The sequence below is a fragment of the Danio rerio genome, chromosome 11, assembly GCF_049306965.1.
Source record: "Danio rerio strain Tuebingen ecotype United States chromosome 11, GRCz12tu, whole genome shotgun sequence".
NCBI lineage: Eukaryota > Metazoa > Chordata > Actinopteri > Cypriniformes > Danionidae > Danio > Danio rerio.
The window spans coordinates 2,829,473-2,851,125 of record NC_133186.1 but is presented as its reverse complement, the minus strand read 5'-3'; the positions used below and the strand labels follow the sequence as shown (position 1 = coordinate 2,851,125).

The following is a 21,653-nucleotide window of genomic DNA, read 5'->3' as shown; positions in this document are numbered from 1 at the left end:
TTTTAAACACTATTTGTGTGGTATTTTGAGCTGAAACATCACATACACATTCTAGAGACATCAGAGATGCATTTTACATTTTGTAAAAAGGGACATAATAGGTCTCCTTTAAAGGTTAAAAACAATCCCTTTAAAAACGAAAAAAAAAATGTTTGTTCTTTATAATTGCTTTTTTATGAGGGATTTCAATGTTTGATTCATCCTGAATATTGCTTTGTTAATGAAATCAACCATTTTGAAGATGGCAGTACTGTCATACATACTGTAGATTCCAATCATAAGCAAAAGCATCCAAACCGGGTTAAAATGTGAAGCTGGAAAGTATTTGCACAGCCGAAAAAACAGGAAAATATGTAGGTCAGGAATCATTACGGAATTGCATCGTGACTCCCAGAATGTGTGATACGCTTTTAATGTGCACATGAATGTCTGCCGGTGTTATGCGTGCATGACTCGTACCCTTGCAGTAATCATTGGGATCCTCCTGTTCTTCATCATCGGAGCCCAGGATCTCTTCATCTTGCTCCTGCAGAGCGTCAGGCTGCTGCGCGGCGCCCCTCGGGTGAGGATCAGGCCTGGGGAACAAGAGCTTATCGTTACTAAACAGATGCTGCACCAATGTCTTCATACCTCATTCTAGATGTGCTAGAAACCAAAAGGCAGTCAAATATTATTCACCATAGCGGAAGTCGTCATATGGGTAAAGTTAGAGCGCAGGGAATAAAATAAAAACGAAACAATCTCGTGTTATCAAGACGTCCAGAAAAAGGAAACAAATAGTGCGAGACGGTGACCAGAAGAAAGAACAACGACAAACTTACGATCCCACTTCGGTAGACTTTGCATTACAAACAACTCGCATAAGCGGCAATTCATTTTGCTTTTGTAATTAGGTGCCAAGATGATATAATACATGCATAAATAAACGTTCATACACAAAAAAAATCCAAATATTAAATACTTTGAAGGATTTAATATGTTGATGACTGTTAAACACGCCATAGCAGTCTTGTGAAAAGGCTCCATTGGCATTGACTGAAAATCCTATGTGGGGTTTGCTGCGTTTACAACTTAATACAGCCTCTTGTTATTGCACCATAATGTATAAACTATGGACGCCCACTGGGGCTTTCCTAGTGCGAGGGTCAGATGGTTTATGAAAGCTATAAATCAGTGCAGGTGTAAACCCAAGATCCTGTGAGGATATTGCAGAGCTTTGCTAATAGGCTATTGCTCAGAGCGAGCCGTGAAAGGAGATCATACGAGGAGTCAAGCTGAGAGATATCATAAAGCTTTGAATTGAGCTGCGGCAGCAAACGCATAAAGAAAACATCAAATCAGTCATCATTTAGAAGATTAGGTGAATAACAGGTCATCTGGAATGGCAAGGAAAGCGTTCCTGCAGGACTCCCAGAGTTCAGATTCATCTTGAATGCCTCCTCTGTCATCTTACCCCAGACATGCTTAATAATGTTCATGTCTGGTGTCTGGGCTGGCCAATCCTGGAGCACCTTGACCTTCTTTGCTTTCAGGAGCTTTGATGTGGAGGCTGAAGTATCCTGTGGAGGCTGAAGGAGCGCTATCCTGCTGGAGAATTTGCCCTCTCCTGTGGTTTGTGGGCAGCACAAATGTCTTGATATCTCAGGCTAGAGGTCTGCATTCCCGCGGCTGTCCCGCGGGCGTGGAAATAAATTTCCGAATAAATCGCGGGAGCAGTCGGTAACGGGTTTAATTTGGGACGGGAGCGGGCTGTCAAGCAATATCAATCCCGAGTGAGCACGCGTATGTATGTGTGTAAATGAAATAGCGCGATGCTGTGTTTAGCTTGTTTGATGCTGTGTGTGTGTACGTGCGTGTGTGTGTATGCGTGTATGTGTGTACGTGTGCGCACGCGCGAATGAGAGAGCTTTGCCTGTGTGTGTGCGTTTGGTGCCTGTGTGTGTGCGCTTGGTGCTTGTGTGTGTGTGTGTGTTAGTGCGCGAGCGAATGAGAGAGAGAGAGAGAGAGAGAGAGAGAGAGAGAGCTTTGCCTGTGTGTCTGCTTGGTGCTTATGTGTTTGTGTGTTAGTGCGCGCGCAGTTATGAGAGAGAGCTTTGTCTGTGTGTGTGTGTATTTGGTGCTGTGTGTGTGTGTGTTTATACAGACTGCTTGTTATAGGCTGTCTGGACTGTATAACTGGGTGATTTTCGGTTTTGTTCTCCCCCCGCTCTTTAGCGGGATCGGGCGTGGCGGGTAGAGGGACAACAAATTCTTAATAAAAGCGGGAGCGGTCGGGTTCGGGCTAAAACCTGGCGGGTACGAGCGGGAGCGGGATTCAAAATTTAGTCCCGCGCAGATCTCTACCTCAGGCTGTTGATGTTGCCGTCCACTCTCGCACGCCCCAATACTGATTTTAACACCAAACCATGACTTTTCCTTTACCAAATTTGTCTGAATTCTATGAGAATCTTGTGTCCATGCTGGTTCCAGTAGGTCTTCTGCAGTATTTGTGATGATTGGGATGCAGTTCAGCAGATGATTCATCAAAAAAAATCCACCATCTGACACTTTTCCGAATTATCAACTAGAAGTCAAGTTCTCTTACAACTGGGATTGACAAGACTTTTGTCAAGTAGTGTATGGGCGATTGAGGTCATGTCCATGTGTTGTGCGATAAGTTCATATATTTATTATTGTGACAGGCCTACTATACATATAATCACACTCATCCTGTAACCATGTCACGGTGTTTGGGATTTCAGCCCAAAAATAAGAGACTACATGCTATGCAATTTTGCAAATCTGATTGTTTTATTCATAAACCCGCGATCCATTAATTCTACCTCCTCTGTATCTGAATGACCTTTTTAATATCACGCTACTAGCCGTGTTATTGCTACTGGTTTGCTGCTCCAGCAGTGGGCATTAAAGCGATTAGATATGCAGCTTTGTGCAGAATAATCTCTCTGAAGCAACTGGCAATTTTCTGCAATCTGAACCAGGCTCCAAACTGCGGCTCTGAACTTCCAATACAAGTCTAAAATAGCCTAAGCCTTTACAAGGACACTTTCTGAATTAGCCTCCTCGATACGGCCTTCTTATTAAGTTTTAATTGTGAAGTGCCGTCATTTGCCTACATTTGTAATCCTTGTAATTAACCATGAGCAAAAGTGAACCCATTACAACTTAATTGACTTAGTTATTGACATCTATAAGAACAAAGACAATAGGGGACTTGTTTAGAAGTTGTTTTCTTCCATCCAATCCACCAAGGAACACTCAACAAATCACTAAAATTGGAGAGAAAATTCAACTTAGTGATCTCCACAGAGGAAGATTGGTTGAGTATCTGCTCCTTACAGGCCGCTTCTTCTACAGCTCTGGTATGTGGCGAGATTTTTGCTGGAGGAATCCTACCAGATATTTTATAACCCCCAGGCTAATGTATATGCAAACACTGGGGAAGGACACGGGACAGTGCTGGAGGAAATGTGAGGAAGACCTAGCAAACTATTTCTACATATTTTGGAGTTTTCCAGCCATTCAGTCATACTGGCAGGATGTAATGCAAGTAATATGAAGTATTTTTGGTGATGGAATGGACTTTCATTACAACAATTTACTTGGGAAATATTGCAGCCAACTTAATGGTAAAAGACAAATATCTAGCAATCAGTAAGACAACTGTAACTCGAAGATGGCTACAACTCGAACCCCCTACAACAGGGGTGTCCACACTTATTCCTGGATGGCCGGTGTCCTGCATATTTTAGTTCCAACCCCAATTAAACACACCTGAACCAGCTAATCAAGCTCCTTCTAGGTATACTAGAAACTTCCAGGCAGGTGTGTTGAAGCAAGTTGGAGCTAAGCTATGCAGGACACCGGCCCTCCAGGACTGAGTTTCAACACCCCTACCCTACAAAGTCTGAATGGCTGGATATCGTATCTAATGGGGTTGGGTCGATAGACGATGCCATCGTCCATTTCCGATGGCTGATAGACATCATGATGCTGAGCCGGCATTATGATCCTCCGCCCCCGTCGCAGCAGCAACCAGCTCGCGAAAAATACACACTACAGCCCCGTAAACACTAATACATCTAAGTTTAAAAATGGCAAACAAAAATGATCCACGTCCACACTGGTGTTTCACCTAGCATTTCTGAAAAGATCTCCCTCTATACGACTGAAAACTTTTTTATATTTTAGGCTTAGTGGTTTTTCTGTCATAGAATGTAAAATAAACTTGCGTTTGAGCTTCAGACGTTCTCTACCGGAGCTAATCACTGTACCTGTCAGCGATCTCCCAATAATATCCAGCGGCAAACTTAACTGCCATCAGATCGACCCGTTTCAACAGATTTTACTGTATTTTATATTTGTCTGTATGTTTTTCAATACTGGCCCAAATATTCAGAAGCTATTCTTTTGCAATATCCTTGTTCACCTGTGGTTCTCTTTGAATCTGTGTATGTAAAAAATAAATAATAATAATAATAATAATAACTGTGTCTTAAAGTGACAGCAGCACTGTAAACCTGCTGTGTTGTACCTCATTGCTCTTAACTATATGTGTGTCACTTTTCTCATCTTTAATAATAACAATACAAAGAAAACGGATTAAATTCATGCAGACTGTGCTTTTAAGAACATTTGATTACATATTTTATCTAGTTCTACTTACAGCGAGGAAAATAACTATTGAAGACGTAATGTTTTTTTCCAGGGAATAATAATGGCTAGGCCATTCCACAGCTTGATTTTCTTTCTCTGAAAGCATTTGAGAGTCTCTTCGTCTGTGCTTTGGATCATTGTCTTGCTGAAATGTCCACCCTGGGTTCATCTTCATCCTCCTGCTAATGTAGATGTTGAACTGAAGGAGTCGATATTCGTTTATACTAAGGAAGGGCAGAGGCTTGCTGAAGAACTACTGAGAGATTTCAGCTGCTGTCTGGGCCTTCCATGCCTTTCTACACCTCCCTATCTTCATGTGTTTAATACTTTTTCCCTGCGTCATTTCATTTTATCACACAGAACTCCATTAGTAAACTATTTAGATTTGTTTTCTTTGCAAATATGGATTTCTTAGGTTGTTACCAACATCTAGGGAAAATTTCGAATCAGCAGCATCTTTATAAGTATGTTTTCTGAGAAAAACTGTGCCGTGTTCAATACTTATTTTCTACAAATGAAGTATAAGCACACATTGCGTTGCATCTTATAAACACATCCAAGCCGTAAAATTACACTGTGGACCACCCCTTTAATGGAAGCATGCAAACTTTTAGTTGTCGAGAAAAAAAAACAAACCAAGTACACAAAGTACAGGCGATCTAATGAATATGTCACTGGTCCAAAACAACAGTGTAGTCGTGTGCTGAGGGCTGAAAATGGTGGGTGTTACATTAGAAAATAATTAATTTAGCTAGATAATTAGAGGCTGAGCTAGTGGGAGTTAATTAGCGGAGGTACGTGTGAATGCTATGCTGGTCTGAGGGGAAAGCTGAATGCATGCACGCGCAAACACACGCACGTGAACACACACATGTGCATCTGAGTAAAGCAGAAGCTGAAGCACAGCAGTCCTGCCAACTCCTACTGCTTTAATCTTAACTCATTCAGGAACGACATATAGGACAGACCCATATAGGACAGACCAGTTGAAGTCAAAATTATTATCAATAATACGCATTTCCCAAGTGCTGTTTAACTAATTTTTTTCCTGCACATTTTGAAACTAAATAGATTTCATAACTAATGTATAACTCATTTCTTTTGTCTTTGACCTGATGGCAGTACACAATATTTAACTAGATGTTTTGCAAGATACTAGTATTCAGCTTAATGTGACATTTAAAGGCTTAACTAGGTTAACAGTGCTGAGAGGGCAGGACATGCCTTACACAAGGACGGACTTGTTATTCAGTAGTTTGGATAGGAACAGTATGGTAAAGAGTTTAGTCATGTGCTGTTGCCAAGCAAAGTGGTGCTATAGAATCAAGTGATGAGCAGTCATGGGTGAATGTGCACCAGATTCCCAAAAGTATGAGGACACCCTGACACCACACCCTAGTGAAAGCTTGTCCAAGCACATTTGGGCTTGGAGTTTAAAATCATGGGCATTAATAGGGAGTTTCACCATTCTGGACAGGCTTTCAAACTAGATAAGACAACGATTAAAGCTCTTTGCACACTGAATATCCGACATTTTTGTATGCATTTTTGCTTGTATTCATATCCGAAGAGGTCTCACTTTACATGATTACACTTTAACTACACTTAAGCCTGTGCAATTAATCGAAAATTTGGTTTTGATTTCTATTTTGGCTTTTAACGATTATGAAAAAACATTAATCGAGATAAACGGTTATTCCATCATGTACCGCCCCTTTCCAGCTGTACACATTTGTTGCTCTGCAAAGCTCAGTTTCAGATGAACACTACTAAAAGCATGTACTGTAATGTAACGTTTGCAACTCGGGATGCGCATCGCTCATTGACGTACATTCAAATCATTCACGTTTTCAAAAGCGCGAAAGAGATCGCATGCTGTTGTGTGTGTGTGCGCTCAGCTTCAAAGACGAGCAGAGCAAAACAAGTCATCTTAATGTGAGCGCTTTAATGGTTAAATACATGCAAATGTGTCTTAAAACGCGGTGTTTGGTGATTATTCATATTAACCCTCTTTTGTGTAATAAACAAACGAGTCAAAAATCAAAAAGACATGTGCAAGAGAAACCATTTACCAGGACCGCACTGTTTTTAAAGTGACAGCGCGCAACATTCCTGCAGCCGACTGTTTTTATTATTAATCAAACAACAAAAGGAGAAAATCCCTCACTGCTCTTGACTGAAGGACTTTTGTAGCTATGATTTAAGTTTTTTTACTTAAAGTGAAGATCCTTAAAGCAAAGTTTATTTAATACTTTTATTATTTATTAATAATCGTGATTACAATCATGACCAAAATAATCGTGATTATGATTTTACTCATAATCCAGTAGCCCTAATTACACTGTTACCTTAACCCACACCTGATGTTAAATCTACCCGCGTACTGGATTTTGTGTTTGTGCTTGTACGGTGCCTCTGAACTATTAAAACATCTTAAAACTCAAGCTTTAAAGTGAAGAACTGAATGAAATCAATATCAATTAAAATTTTTTTTATAATGGATGAAGGTTTTGGAGGCAGTGGCACCTGAAGATGAATTAATTTGTTAACATGCATTTTCAAACCATAAGCGATTTTCTCCAGTCAAACTACAATGTTTTGTTTGAACTGTGAAGATGGTTTTTTGTTGTTGTTGCAGGATGGATGGAGAAAAAAAAAAGGCAAAGCTTGGTCTAACAAGAAGTGAAAGCCAAATGTCTGGAGAGATTGTGGGCGGTCCTGTTTTCTACTGTTGTCAGCTCAGACAGCACAAATCAGCCGACATACCAGAATGCCTTGCATTTCTTTAGAGTCAGTCTACATGTCTGCTTGTCCTTTCAGTGCCCTGTGGATGAGGCAATGATTATTTTGTTATTTTTGTCTGCTATAATGATAACCTAAGGCCTATTAATTCCATATATATGTATACTAATTTCAAATACCTGATTTATTTTATCTTTGCCATGATGGCAGCACATAATATTTGACTAGATATTTTCCAAGATATTAGTATTCAGCTTAAAGTGACATTTAAAGGCTTAACTAGGTTGATTAGGGTAATTAGGCAAGTCTATTACAGTGGTTTGTTGTAAACGATATTGCTAAAAATATTGACCTTAAAATAGTTTTTAAAAAAATTAAAACTGCATTTATTCCAGCCGAAATTAAACAAATGAGTTTTTGTCCAGAATAAATTTTTTTTAAAGGAAATACTGTGAAAAATTCCTCACTCTGTTAAACATCATTTGGGAAATATTTGAAAAAGAAATTCACAGGACGGCGAATAAATTTGACTTTGACTGTATATATAATCCACTACAACTGTATATATGAAGAGCTACTATATAAAATTGACCTACTATTAATTTAGGCACACTTTGTAGTAGAGATTGTAGTAATGGATATGAAGAGTTTAGATGCAAAAATCTCCAAATGCCATCTGAAAAATGAGCATCCTAAAATGAGCATTTTTATCAGCCTCCCATGTTTATGTTTAAATATTTCACTTTAACAGCAATGAAAAGAACATTTCTGAGCCTACAAACAAGAGTCGGGAAAAATGCTAATTTTAGAAGAAAATATCAAACAGCTTTTAGAGGTTAGAGGTCAAACTCTTCATATCCATTACTACAATCCCTACTGCTTAAATTAATAGTAGGTCAATTTTGTGTTTGCAGCATTGACTCGCGATAAAATTATAACACTGGATGAAAAAGAAAACAATTTATGCATCAAAATAAATGACATTATAGCTTTAAAACTGCAATGCAATGCAAAAGAGCATCTGAGCTTCTGTGCATATTGTACATCCACATGAAACAAATCAAATTATTGGGAAAAAAAGATGTCGAGCAGGGAATTGGTTATTGAATGCCTTAAGGGAAATCTGAAAGTAAACAGTGTTGGGTCGAATTAGTTACAGTGTACTAGTAACTGTAATTAAATGATTTATCCCCTGGAAAAAAAAAAGTATATGTACTATTCATTTTTAGGTCATTTAATTAGATACTTCTTGCCTTAAATACTGTAAATAAATAAATTAGTTCAGCATAAATTTAGAAAAGTAATTGTTATAAAAATACACTCCCTGACAAAAGTCTTGTCGTTGATCTCATTTGTAAAAGCAATAATAACTTGACTTCTAGTTGATCATATAGAAAAGTGGCAGAAGGTGGATTTTTCCCATGAACCATCTGCTGAACTGCATCCCAATCATCACAAATACTGCAGAAGACCTACTGGAACCAGCATGGAGCCAAGATTCTCACAGAAATCAGTCAAGTTTGGTGAAGGAAAAGTCATGGTTTGGGGTTACATTCAGTATGGAGAGATCTGCAGAGTGGATGATCAACATCAACAGCCTGAGCTATCAAGACATTTGTGCTGCCCATTACATTACAAACCACAGGAGAGGGACGATTCTCCAGCAGGATAGCACTCCTCATACTTCAAAAAAAAAGTCCCCCAGTAAAAGATTTGAGATAGGATTTACCTTGCAATTGCAAATGCAAGTGTATTAATTTAGAGTGGTTATCTCAGAATAAAGACGTTAGGGGCTATTCACATTTGCTGTCTATTGCACACACAAGTTTGTTATTCTTTATGTGCAACCGAAACAACGCTGGTGAAAAATGGACGCATGCATGCTGAAAACCATCCATGGCCGCCTCACACGTGCTGCTCCTGATCCCGGTTGTTTACATGCACGCCGATATGAGTCGACATGCAAGTCGACATGCAAGTTTATATCATATGACGATGTTACAAGCATGGCTAACTAAGACTTCATAACTTTAATCTCGGTCATGAGTCGGGTCTAAGACAACAGATAATTCTATAAACATATATTTTTGTATTCTATAGAACTGTCATAATCATTATTTAGGCAAAAGTCTTGTAATATTACTCCAGATGTGTCTTTACATTGTTTTTCAGTTATATTTAGGATTGATCTCTGTTATTTATTTAGGATAATAATCATATAATAATAATAATAATAATAATAATAATAATAATAATAATAATAATAAACAAATTGCTAAATTTACTGAAAAGAAATATATACATTGAAATGTATTTATAATTATTATTTTAAGTGTATATATTTAAAATGCATATTATAAAGTCAACCACAGTGTCTTTATTTCTTGGGGGAGGGGGCATGTTTAGGGTGGTTTCACCCAGGGTGCCATTTAAACTAGAACTGCCACTGATTTTGGTTGCACGATTATAGTCCGAGGAATAATCGTGGCTTCATGGTTATCACGATTATTATGCAATCATTAATTTCAAAACACCACTAGTTTAGTAAATCAAATGAAAACTCTTTATATTTTATAGTGTTGTTTATTTCTGCTTAGTAACCAAATAAAACAGCAATGTACGCCTATAAATAGCCCTTTAAGCTGAATACTAGTATCTTGAAAAATATCTAGTTAAATATTATGTGCTGTCATCATGGCAAAGATAAAAGAAATTAGTTATTAGAGATGAGTTAATAAAACTATTATGTTAAGAAATGTGTTAAACAGAAATTGGGGGGGGGGGGGGGGGGGGGAATAACAGGGGGGCTATTAATTCTGACTTTAACTGTACGTACATATAGATTCAAATAATTTATAAACATAAGCACAATGCATGTGTATAAGTGCATTGTACCAAACGATTAATCTAAATGTACGTACATAGTAGTTAATGTGACTTAAAATGAAGTGTAACCAGTGTTTTATTCCACTAATCTTTTAAAGAACAGCTAATTAATACATTTAATCAAAATGAAGGTGGCAGGAGCCAATAGACAAGCTGGCAGAAAAAGGATCTGTAAGAGCGGAGTGTAATCTACTGTTAAATGCTGCGTTTAGAATTCAGCTTAATCTCGAGTCTGCAGTGTATTGTTTTGGCCTCAGACTGCACGCCTACGAGCCGTCTGATGCATGCTGCACACACAAATGACAAGAGCTTTCCAAACCCGAAGAATAAATCCTATGAAAAACTGTCAAGAAATGTCTGGGTCATATTTCACCACAAAATAACAACAAACACACACACACGATAGGATCAAGCAAAACAATGTCAGATAGTGTATGCTGTTATTACACTTACTGTGCATGCACAGTTGTTTATTGTAACGCTCTATACTTTATGCATACCTGCTCACCTTCATGTTAATGCAAATATCCTATCAGCCAATGACATCACGAAAAACTGCTCAACTTCATACGAAGCATCAGAATGGGGAAGAATTATAGTATTAAGTAAAAAGGCAGGGTTGTTTTGTTTCAGAAGCTGCTTATCTGCTGGGATATTCATGCGCAACCATCCCTAAACTCTAAAAAGTATACAGTGAAAGCTGTGGTAGATAGAACTTTACCGTTACAAATATGGTAGAGACATGTCACAGTAACCTACCGTATTTCATTAATTCATACAATGTTGATACACCAAATTATTCATTTCTACTTCACAATAGACAGACAATACGCTTTAAAAATGGTGATACGAAAGTTACATGATGAGCCACAGCTCATCACAAACAGCAGAAAAACATACTAACATGTAGAACTAAACTGTGAAGCCAACAGTAACTAAATAGTCAAGATCTGCAGGAGAGCATTTCCAAACACACAATGCCAAACTTTGAAGCAGATGAGCTACAGCATTTAATACAGAATCTTACTCTTACTCTGATTGAATTTGCATTGACATCCTTAAAAGTTCTAATGTTATTCTTTATTATTTCATGTTTTTAGTTACTGTACTTGGCTTAATATTCAGAGGAAATTTCATTCTGATTCTGCAATTTACGTTTCAAGTTATTAGCATACAAAATTTGCAACTTTGGACAAGCGGTGGCGCTAGAGAGTTTGAATTAGAGACTTCAGGTTTGCTAAGGTTAATGTTGAGACTTCCCTCAAGAAAAACATACTAATATGTAGAACTAAACTGAGAAATTAGTAGAAACTAAATAGATGACAACTAAGTTCTGCAGAAGAGCATTTAAAACCCACACACAATGTCAAACTTTGAAGCAGATGAGCTACAGCAGCAGAAGTAACTGAAGCTACATTTAATACACGCACTTACTTTGTTTACCAAACAAGTGGATCTGATTGAATTTGCAATGAAAACCTTAAAAGTTAAAATTTATTCTTTATTATTTCATATTTTAGTTACTGTATGACACTTGATTTAATATTCAGAGGAAATTTTACTCTGATTCTGCAATTTACGATTTAAGTAGCAAATTTGGACAAGCGGTGGCGCTAGAGAGTTTGATTTAGAGATTTCAGGTTTGCTAAGATTAATATTAAAACTGCCCTCTAGAAAAACATACTAATGTATAGAACTAAACTGAGAAGTTCTGCAGAAGAGCATTCCCAAACACACAATGTCAAACCTTGAAGCAGATGAGCTACAGCAGCAGAAGTCCCTGAAGCTACATTTAACACAGGCTCATACTTTGTTTACCAAACAAGTGGATCTGATTGAATTTGCAATGTAAACTTTAAATAAAAGTTAAAAAGTTAAGCTTTCCTATTTAATGTTTTTAGTCACTGTACTATACCTTACTTGATGTTTAGAGGAAATAATATTTGTATTCTCTAAATTATGATTCAAAAGTTATTAGCATACAAAATTTGCGTATTTGGACAAGTAGTGGCGCTAGAGAGCTTGATTTAGACACAAATTACACAACTGTCCAGCATACGGCTGTATAAGCTGCCATTCAAATCCAGCAGGAGAAGCGGAATAATAATAACAATAATAATAAATATAGCTGCAAGCAGCACATAAGCGGCCAAGAAGTCTAGAGGCTATTAGAATATAGCAAAGAATGAGCACAGATTCTCATTCATTTTCTTGTCGGCTTAGTCCCTTTATTAATCCGGGGTCGCCACAGCGGAATGAACCGCCAACTTATCCAGCACATTTTTACACAGCGCATGCCTTTCCAGCCGCAACCCATCTCTGAGAAACATTCACACACACACACACACACACACACACCCCGGACAATTTAGCCTACCCAATTCACCTGCACCGCATGTCTTCTTTGGACTGTGGGGGAAACCAGAGCAAACCCACGCGAACGCAGAGAGAACATTCAAACTCCACACAGAAACGCCAACTGACCCAGCCGAGGCGCAAACCTGCGACCCAGCGACCTTCTTGCTGTAAGGCGACAGCAAAACCTACTGCGCCACTTCGCCGCCATAGCACAGATTCTGTCTGGTCCTAATAACTTTGCTATTTATAATATATTTTTTATGGCTATTTCAGTGCTATTTATGCTACTCAGGTATCGACAGTTTAATTCAACCAGCAGAGAAAAAGTCATGTTTACATTTGATCAAGTCCATGAAGTACTTCAGAAAACACAAGCGGTCCCCTTGTGTGCTGTAGAGTAAAGTCTGCAAATCGTTGCTTCACTATAAAGCACGGCTTTTCAATAGTGATTCCATCATCACAGGTGATAGCTGGTCAAGCAGGCTGTTTTCTTATCGTTTTACCAGTCTATGAATCACATTTCCATAATTCCCTCCATTACTTTAAGTTGTTTTTCAGCGAGGGAGGATTCTATTAAAAGCCTCAGTCCTTAGCAACTAGCGCCGGACTATTCAAATCAAGCGAAGCTTCACCTCCCGATGCATGTCATCCTTCAAAACACACCAGGCAGGAGGAAAAAACAAGGGGGTTTGTTTGTATGTGTGAGCGTCGTGAGTGGGAGAGAGAAATGTTTGGCGCACAGAGGGTTAAATGGACTCTTAATACAGAGCTCAGGCTTCAGAACTTCTCCAGCCCACACAACAAACCACGACACGTCTGACATTCTCTTGTCTTGTGTCAGAGTACTCACGCAAGGCATCAAAACAATCTGCTCTTCCAGAAACACAAATGCCCGGCTCGGAAAATCTAAGTGCAAGCATTGTTTTTCGGTGGCTTGCGGACTACCCTGCAGAATCAGTTTCTAAAACCAAGGCCGTTTTACTGCTTAAAATTCCAATTTTGGGGGCAAATTCACAAATGGTTTCCCCAGGGGTCGGCAACCAAAAATGTTGAAAGAGCCATATTGGACCAAAAAAAAAAACAAATATGTTTGGAGCCGCAAAAAATGTAAAGCCTTATATAAGCCTTATAATGAAGGAAACACATGCTGTATGTATATATAGTAGCTATATTAGCCTACTATAAGAATGACTAAGTTGGCTACAAATACATAATGAGCCTTCATGATTAAATAGCCACTGAAATCAGGTGGTTGGTCACCATCTGTGTACGGTTTTCCATGCTTTATTATCTCCCGGTTTGTTTACAACAGCCACCTGCCCGGCATCCCGCCCTGCTGATAGAAACCTGTGTCGCAGGCTATCACGCAAATCTTCGTTGACAGAAATGTTGAAATTAAATATTAATTCTACACACTTTTACAGCATTTGAAAACATTAAAAATGTTTGTCCTCCTATAGAAATCATATTAAAACAAAAATATATACTAACCTTCCCCATCTTTTTGAACATTTTTGAAAAAGCTTCAGGGAGCCACAAGGGCAGCGCTAAAGAGCCGCGGGTTGCTGACCCCTGAGCATTTCAAGACTTAGTTAACCATCTGAACACACACACAAAACAGGACTCAATTCAATAATGTTAAGTGGTTGAAAAAAAACTCAATCTTTCCTTGTGTCTAAAAATGACACCCATAAAAAATGAATGGTAAATACTAAAATTCAAACCATTTTTAAAAGTTATTTAAAAAAACTCAATAAATCCAACACATTGCCAATCAATCAAATATATATGACTCAGATTGTGCATCAAGCATGATTGATTTACATGTCATGTCCATGCAAAGACGTAATAGACATCCTGCAGTGCGATTAGCGTGAATGACACGGCGCAAATCGTGCATGTTGGCCGTTTGATGCACATAACGTGCGAGTCTGAAAAAAATCTGAACTTAAACAAAATAATTGTGTTGCATTATCCAATCAGGAGCTTGCTTTAGTAGCCTCTGAAGGATCTGATTGACCCAAAAATGCCATCAAACGAGTCCACACCTTTTTTTAACCATCCATAGCACAGCCACCATTTCATCCATGACACATTTTGCAACAGAACTAGAGTGATTTCGTGTCTGTTGTGAAAAAGTCACGCAAGAATGAAGCAAGTAAACTCAAAATACAAATAATTACGTGAAGAACAGGATGTACTCACACAAGACACATCCAGTGTGAATGCTCCATAAGTCTATTTAACAAGCTCAATGTGTCAAACACACGCACAGATAGCCCTTTCGCACCCTACAGTCAAAAAGTAATGTTGGATATTTAGATATTTGTATGCCTTCATAAACCACCAGATCGCCAAATTAAAGGCTTTGATTTGTCTATACTAACTGCAGAGACACACCGGCCACTTTATTAGGTACACCTGTCCAACTGCTTGTTAACGCAAATCAGCCAATCACACGGCAGCAACTCAATGCATTTAGGCATGTGGACATTGTCAAGGTGATCTGCTACAGTTTAAAATGAGAATGGGGAAGAAAGGGCATTTAAGTGACTTTAAACATAGCATGGTTGTTGGTGCCAAACCGGCTGGTCTGAGTATTTCAGAAACTGCTGATCGACTGGGATTTTCACGCACAACCATCTCTAGGGTTTACAGAGAATGACCTGAAAAAGAGGAAATATCCAGTGAGCGCCAGTTCAAATGCCTTGTTGATGCCAGAGGTCAGAGGAGAATGGCCAGACTGGTTCCAGCTGATAGAAAGGCAACAGTAACTTAAATAAGCACTTGTTAAAACCGAGGTCTGCAGAAGAGCATCTCTGAACACACAACACGTCCAACCTTGAGGCGGATGGGCTACAGCAGCAGAAGACCACACCGGGTGCCGCTCCTGTCAGCTAAGAACAGGAAACTGAGGCTACAATTCACACAGACTCACCAAAACTGAACAATAGAAGATTGGAGAAATGTTGCCTGCTCTGATGAGTCTCCATTTCTGCTGCCACATTCAGATGGTCGGGTCAGAATTTGGCATAAACAGCAGGAAAGCATGGATCCATCCTGCCTTGTATCAGTGGTTCAGGCTGGTAGTGGTGGTGTAATGGTGTGGGGGAGATTTTCTTGGCACACTTTGGGTCCATTAGCACCAATTGAGCATTGTGTCAACACCACAGCCTACCTGAGTATTGTTGCTGACCATGTCCATCCCTTTATGACCACAGTGTCTCCATCTTCTGATGGCTACTTCCAGCAGGATAACACACCATGTCATAAATGCAAATCATCTCAGACTGGTTTCTTGAACATGTCAATGAGTTCACTGTACTCAAATGGCCTCTACAGTCAGAAGATCTCAATCCAATAGAGCACCTTTGGGATGTGGTGGAACGGGAGTTTCGCATCATGGATGTGCAGCCGACAAATCTGCAGCAACTGTTATCATGTCAATATGGAGCAAAATCTCTGAGGAATATTTCCAGTAACTTGTTGAGTCTATGCCACGAAGGATTAAGGCAGATCTGAAGGCAAAACAGGGTACAAACCTGATACAAGTAAGTGTACCTAATAAAGTGGCCGGTGAGTGTATATGTGAAGTGAGATATTATCTAAAACATAAGTAGGCATATTTTTGAAAAAATTGTTTAAAATCATTTTAATAATTTTAAAAATAGTTCCTTTTATCTGAATAGTTAAAAAAATTGAACTTGAATGTCCCATTGGAAATAAATAGGGAATACTAAAATTGGTATATATATATATATATATATATATATATATATATATATATATATATATATATATATATAGCACATTTAAAGATACATAAATTTTATATAATATAATATTTATATAATTTTTGAAGCCAGTGATTTGACATTTGTCTAATAAAAAAACTAAATGCGTGTTCACACTTGAGACCTTCATGCCCCAAAAACGTCCACTAGGGAAAGATTAAGCGCAATATGATACAAGAGATGCTTGAGGGTTAAATCAATTTCACTTAGTGCTAAATCTGCCCCGTGTGGTCTGTGCCACCTGTGGTTTCCTGATTGCAGAGACGCTGCCGTCACTAGAGGAACACATCAACTGTTGCATTGGGTTTTCATTATTGTGCAATTTGCGGTCCAGCTTGACTGCGTACACATCACAGCAAAGGTGAAGAAAACAGCGAGGGTTGGATGACGGCGATCATCAAACGCTGCAGTCTCCCCTGCTTTCATCTCTGACACAAAAATACTCCACTCAGACTCTTTAAGAAAGCTGGATTTAATCTGAAAACTTCACAGAGAGCGTGTCCGCAAAACGCTTTTAAAAGCAGCTCCAAATGTCTTTTGAAATGAGCTGCACCACAGAATTTTTGATGATAAATCACTGCAATACGGTGCAGATTTCTGACATTTTAAAACAATCAATCTGTTCAGCTCAGTTAATGCTTATTTGTATGCACCGATTAGGAAACACCAGTATCATTATAAAACCTAGCTATATTATATGTACACTGGAAAGATTTATTTACAGATGTATTGTTTCCCTTAGCATTGAAACTCTTTCTTTGCAGTCCACAATAAAATGGATATACATAACTACATAAATAAATACCAAAAGCAAGGTTGCAATATAATTATAAAAGCTATTTATCATAATATTAAGTCAAATGTTCAAGCTTTTTTATTACACACAATTCTAGATAGCAATTATGCAGCTAAATATTTATATGAAACAGTGTTTATTATATTAAAGCATCACACAAAATCTATTTAAATTAATTTTTGCTAATAAATATGCAAATAATAACATTATTAATTTGGGTAAGACATTGTAGGGATTTATTTCTGAATTTCTGCTAAATATTTGTATACTAAATGTTAATGTATATAATATAAATATTAAAACATATTGCAATCATTTATAAAGACTACATTAATTTAATCCTTACTGCCATAAACACTGTTCCATGCAAGTTACTATTATTTATAGAAATAAACCTAAACTAACCTAATATGTTAAATGATTTAACTAAAAATAAACCTAAAACCTGAAGATTTAGAATAAATAAACCTTAATTAACCTAATTTGTTAACTGTTTTCACTGAAAATAAACCTAAAATCTGAAGATTTAGCTGACATAGACCTAAACTAACCTAATTTGTTAAGTGATTTAGCTGAAATAAATCTAAAACCTGAAGATTTAGCTGACATAGACCTAAACTAACCTAATTTGTTGACTTATTTGACAGATTTTTACTGAAAATCAACCTAAAACCTGACAATTTGACTGAAATAAACCTAAACTGACTTCATTTTAAAGGGACAGTTCACCCAAAAATGAAGATTTACTCACAATATACATCCTTAAGTGGTTCCAAACCTTTTAGGAGTTTCTCTCTTTATGTTGAACACAAAAAAAGATATTTCGAAGAATGTGGTAACCATTGACTTCAATAGTAGGAAAAACAAATGCAATGGAAGTCAATGGTTACCGGTTTCAAACATTATTCAAAACATCTTCTTTTGTGTTCAACAGAATAACTCAAACAGGTTTTGAACAAGTAAAGGACGAGTAAATGATGACAGAATGTTCAGTTTTGGGAGAACTATCCCTTTAAACTAGTCTCTTCATTCGATTTCAGTATACATCATCATCATCATCATCATCATCATCATCAGTATACATTTCAAAAAAATAAATGCAGAACACATAAGCAAATTAAACCAATTCTCAAATCAAAGCTCCCAAACAAATGCTTCAGCAAAGCCAAAACACACAAGTGCACACATGCAAGTTTGCTTCTTACCTGCAGGACGCGCGGATGCCCATGAGAGAGAGTGCTAATGAAGGCAACAGGGGCTGACAGGCCAGAGACAGAGCCATGTACCAGAGACAGAGGAAAACCACCTCAGTGCACACAGATGCACAGTGAGGCTGAATGCTGAACACGCTCTCCCTCTCCCGCTCTCTCTGCTGCCGTCAGCAATAAGACCCGCCCACAAATCTCTCACAGCCACTCTAATTGGCTGAGAAGAGCCAGCACTGCATTGCAGGTGAAAAAACCCTGCCGCCTCCTCATTTCTTCTTCATAACGCGGCATGTTCTGCCGTCACTCAGTCTCTCTCTCTCTCTCTCTCTCTCCAATCACAGCAGAAAAAAAGGTAGCTGGTTTCTATTTTACCCCTTTTACAAGATGCAAGTTAAGTCTTTGGTGTCTCCAAGATGTGCTCAAAATACTCATTAGATAATTTATTATACAATTCTAAAAATGCCCATTTTGGTCTTGGAGGAATCTGTTTTTGTAGCCTGCACTTTTATTTGGAAATGAGCTGGTCATTCTAGCCCATCGTTCCCACGTGATAAACAGCCATATCATTTTTCATATCATATCAAACATCAAGTCAGATTTTTCAGCCTGATCTCACAAGGAAACTTGACTATTTTACATTTTGTCTGTTTAGCGGCAAATTCGAGTTCAGTCAACTTTTAAAAGAAGGCGTGGCATTAAATCCCACCCCTAAATCTAATTGCCATTCGTGGATGAGTCAGCGTCATTGCTTCCCATTCACTTTGAATGGGGGACGTCAGGCGTTGCCGAACTACATTGTGGATCCGTCGGCGCCACTTCAGAGGCGTTGCTCGCTGCAGAAGTTGGGACCAGCTCAACTTTTCAAGCGCCGACGGAAGCGTCAGCCAATCAGATCACTGTATGCAAATACACCAGCTAGACAGATGCCTATTGCTGACTGAATTTTATTGGCTGACGCTGCTATGACGATCGCTTCAGCTTAACTTCAGACACGCCTTTAGTCAAGCGTTGACGCTGAAGCCCCGTGTGAATGGGGCGTAAATCGTACTAAATTGTATGAAATTATTTGTTAGTTTTTTTTATTTGCCAGGGACAGAGTACATTAAAAAGCACTGCTGCACCAGAATTATGTATATAATTAGTTTACTTATTTTTATAATTATTATTTTGATTATAATTATTTATATTATTAGAAGGCTAAAATTGTCACCCAAAAAAACAATACAAAAATGATACAATCAATCCAGCATAACTAAGGGTGTTTTCACATCTGCCTTATTTAGTCTGGTTGAATTGCACTAGAGTTAGTTTCCCCTGTTGTTGGGGTTTGTTTGAGCAGGTGTGAATGTAGTAATCGCACTTGAGTGCGCATCAAAAGCGGACCAAAAAAGCGTAAACCTCTTTGAAGAGGTGGTCTTGGTACGCTTTCAAACGAACCCTGGAGCAGGAAATGTACGGGAAAATGCCAATGGATCTGCTGCAAGTAAACAAACCGGCAGACACAAACTGTTACTTTTGACTGAAGAGACGACTGCGCTGGCTGATTGTATCTCTGCTCATAGTATTCACCTTATTCTTCGCCGACAAGCGGGCACAGCCATTTGAATATTTTTTACTCGAGACTTCAGGTCTCATTCACTTCCATTCATTTTTAGACATTAAAACTGCTTGTTTTGCTGTTTAATGTTGCAAACTGATATTTCCTTATTATATTATTCTACTTGGTCTGTATAGTCCTGCAAACATTTGTTTGTAGAGCAAGTAGTTTGACCGTTTTCTGCCGTTTATTATTCCTAGTCATAGTCATTCTCCCATAGGCGACTCAATCGGACTGAATCGCAAATACAGGCGCACTTCGGCATTTTAGGTCAATAGATCAATACTGGGTCAATAGGTCAATACTGTATAGTTTGTATACATCACTTTAGACGAACTATACATTGAGAATGAAGCGCAGCTGCGGCTGGAAAACAATGTTTCAATGAATTGCAAATGGCGAAGGAACATCACACGTCACTTCAGGATGCGGAGGGAATTAATTTAGCTAAATTGTGACATGGTCATCTTTAGGAAATATTACCAACGATCCATCAGATAATGTTTTCCCTCTCTCTCTCTCTCTCTCTCTCTCTCTCTGTTGGTAAATCGCTGTCAACAAATATTTTTCCTTCACATCTCATAATGCACAGCACAGCACATGAAATTCGTATTAAAATCTGTTTTATTTATATTGTGCAACGTATATTTATAATGTTTTTACGCAGAGTATATATTTTAAAACGGGGAAAAACAATACATCATTGTATGAATGCTGTAATGCTTAAATTATTTTCCATTTAAAATGTGTGAAGGTCGTGTGACCATCAGGAAGAAGGCAGCATCTCATTTCTCACAGGACGCGTTCTCTGTTCTCGTGGTCTCCCGAGTTCGTTCTTGCGAGGACACCTGGCAAGACCGGTCTTCGTTCTTGGAATTGAAATACAGCCTACATCTACACTCTATACCTGTGGTGCTCAACCCTGTTCCTGGAGATCGACCTTCCTGCAAAGTTCAGCTCCAACCCTGATCAAACACACCTGAACCAATGAATTAGCACCTGAACAGCACTTGATAATTACAGGCAGGTGTGTTTGATATGGGTTGCAACTGAAATCTGCAGGAAGGTCGATCTCCAGGAACAGGGTTGGTCACCCCTGCTTTATACCAAACAGCTTCCAAAAGCTGATTTTGCCTCAGGGGTGCGCTTTAAGATTCTCTCTAGCTTGCTCATAAGATCCATGTCTCAGCTGGTAGTCAGCGCAAACAAGCCTCTTTACAACCTTATTAGTGATGTCAGGTGAGCAGTAAGAGTCATGGCAGAGTGAAAGAGAGTGAGAGGACACTCAACACAATCAATTACTCTTATCTATCGCCCCTCTGAGACATTCGCCACTTCTTGAGGAATACTTGACAGAGTGAATCTAAAATAAAACAAGCCAATCTATCATTTCAATGACAGGGGAGAGGGTGGAAAAGAGGATTGAACTTGAGTTGAAGAAGCCAATCAGACTGAAGTCTCTTTTCACTGATGGTGGAATAATTCCTTAAGTGTGCATGCACACGCGCACACACGCACACACACGCACACACACACACACACACACACACACACACACACACACACACACACAAAGCTGTCTGCTCTACCCCTACATGATTCTCCACAAAAGCCAA

At 38.5% G+C, this 21,653-nt stretch overlaps 1 protein-coding gene across 1 annotated transcript in view; it reads right to left on the bottom strand.

The window, feature by feature from the left end:
- The window catches only part of srpk1b (SRSF protein kinase 1b), a 65,251-nt gene that overhangs the window by 22,779 nt on the left and 20,819 nt on the right, over positions 1-21,653 (bottom strand). Inside the window, 1 exon segment of the mRNA NM_001080669.2 lies at positions 460-575. Coding sequence (NP_001074138.2) covers positions 460-575 — 116 coding nt within the window.